General features: G+C 36.2%; 1 protein-coding gene across 1 annotated transcript; it reads left to right on the top strand.

Moving 5' to 3' along the window:
- Positions 1 to 228: 228 nt before the first annotated feature.
- LOC126759361 (cysteine-rich venom protein pseudecin-like) lies at positions 229 to 1881 on the top strand. Its single transcript, XM_050474097.1, has 6 exons — positions 229 to 357; positions 613 to 747; positions 1130 to 1211; positions 1293 to 1506; positions 1573 to 1721; positions 1781 to 1881. The coding sequence occupies exons 1-6, from the start codon at positions 229 to 231 to the stop codon at positions 1879 to 1881; spliced, it is 810 nt and encodes a 269-aa protein (XP_050330054.1).
- Positions 1882 to 2098: the final 217 nt, after the last annotated feature.

Genomic DNA, 2098 nt, shown 5'->3' with positions numbered 1-2098 from the left:
CTCGCGTATATAAAGACAGACGGTCTTGGCTAAATTATTCAGTTCGACATTAATGATCTTTTGACTTCTAGCTTAATATACCCTGTTTAGGATATAAAGCTTAAACTCAAAATTAAATCAAACAAAAAACTAAATTTCAACTCTTCGAAGCATCCCTATGAGTTTACTTCTTTTGATGAGTAGAAAAACGAATGTCAAAACAAAAAATTTTTATTTTTCAAAAACGAAATGTTACTTTTCGTCTGGTTTCATATTGGTCTTATAGAAGCTACTTCGTCCATTTTTAGCAAAACAATTCCAGCTGTTCCTTGTCGGAAAAATATAACTTGTGGTAAAGAGCCACACATTATGTGCGAGGTAAGGTAGAGGACGATTAAGCAAACGAATGATTTGAGAGTGGAAAAAAGCCGACTAATTACAAGTAATTCGCGGCGAAGGCAGCTGAAATTTCTACAGTACAGCCAGTTTCGACGATCTCCATTAAAGTGTGCAATTAATATCCACAACTCGAACTTGTTCTCCCCATAAGACTTCGGCAAACTATACATATATGAAACTTTTGACTATTATCTAACTAAATTCAGATTAAACTCTCTCTTCCATGCCATTTAGTCTCGACCACCACAATGTGAGCCATTTCAACCACTCAAATTGGGTGCTGATGAAATTTACTACTTTTTATTGGGTCATAATGGTTTGCGAAACCGAGTGGCAGAGCAATATAATATTGCAAACATGAATATCGTGGTAAGTGAGATGAGTGCGGACTAAATTCTAAAAACTTCTTGAGTTTTTGAATACTACAATTAAAAGGATGAGGTATTGATGCTCTTAAAGAGAGTTTTCACATACAAACATGCGAATAGTACTGATTCTATTATAAAAAGAAACTTTTGTTTCTTCTCAAATCATATCCGAACTATCTTTTATCATCAAGAGCACAAACAGAGCCCGTAGTTTACATAATTGAACTCTCGGGCTTTATGTGCTATCCCACAATTTAACCTAACCGCAAACTTAATTCTCAACTCTCCTAGTACTTTCATCGAAACTAATTATGTATTGGTAGATACTCTCCGTTTTTTATTGAACTAATTTCTAAAATTGCTCTTTTTACTCTTCATAACAGCATTGGAGCGCTCAATTGCAAATGAGAGCCGAACGTTTTCTCAGAAGATGTCGCGTGGAACCGGATGCTTGTCAAAATGTTGGTAATACTAGCAAACTTCAAGACAAAAATTTTTAAATTTTCGCTTACGCCGTTCTCTCTCTCGCTATATCACTCTCTTTAGGTCCCAAAGAGACGCGAGTGTATCACAATTTTCACTTTCATCACGGTATAATACATCAAAAATGGTCGGCACATTTGGTGCGCAAATGGTACAATGAATTCAATTATCGTGAAAGATGGGAGAATTTTAATGAAAAACGCAAGAGGGGTCTCATTGGCAACTACTCGCAATTGATATATCCTACAGTAGAACTGATTGGATGCAATGCCGCAAAGTAAGCGTTTTTGCGCTCTAACAGTAATACCTTGTAGTCTTGTTTAATTTATCAATCTTTCTTTAGTCTCTCCGATGGTTCTTTATTTGTTTGTTATTACTGGCCACGCACGTCTAAAAAATATGAAGACGGCTTTCTTTATGGCGAGCCTTGTTCACAATGTAATCCACAGTTGCCGGCTTGTTCACGCATCTTTCGTGGACTATGTGGTATAGGTGAGTAAGTGTTAGTCTTATGGAAGAGAGTACTATATTCGTCAATGATTTCTTTATAGATTTAGAAATATCGAAGGCTGTGAGCTTACAGGAAAGTGTTGAAAAACATGTTGTATTAATTCTAGTCGCTGTAACCGCTATTTTACGATCTTTATTGTAATATCTACTTATGTACATATGCACTTCATCAGATGCTCTTTCATACAATAAAATTCTTTAACTATTTGAAAACTGTACTGCGATACTAGCCTTGAACTCATTAACAGTGCGTTCAGCGTTGGTCAAAGAGTATCTAACATCGCTATCAATAGCATCGAGTGCGGTAAGACTGGTATGTGTGCAAGACCACAGCCGAATCGCAGGAAATTGTAAAACTG

The sequence above is a fragment of the Bactrocera neohumeralis genome, chromosome 5 (assembly GCF_024586455.1).
Source record: "Bactrocera neohumeralis isolate Rockhampton chromosome 5, APGP_CSIRO_Bneo_wtdbg2-racon-allhic-juicebox.fasta_v2, whole genome shotgun sequence".
In the NCBI taxonomy this organism is placed as follows: Eukaryota; Metazoa; Arthropoda; class Insecta; order Diptera; family Tephritidae; genus Bactrocera; species Bactrocera neohumeralis.
This window is presented reverse-complemented; position numbering and strand designations above follow the sequence as displayed.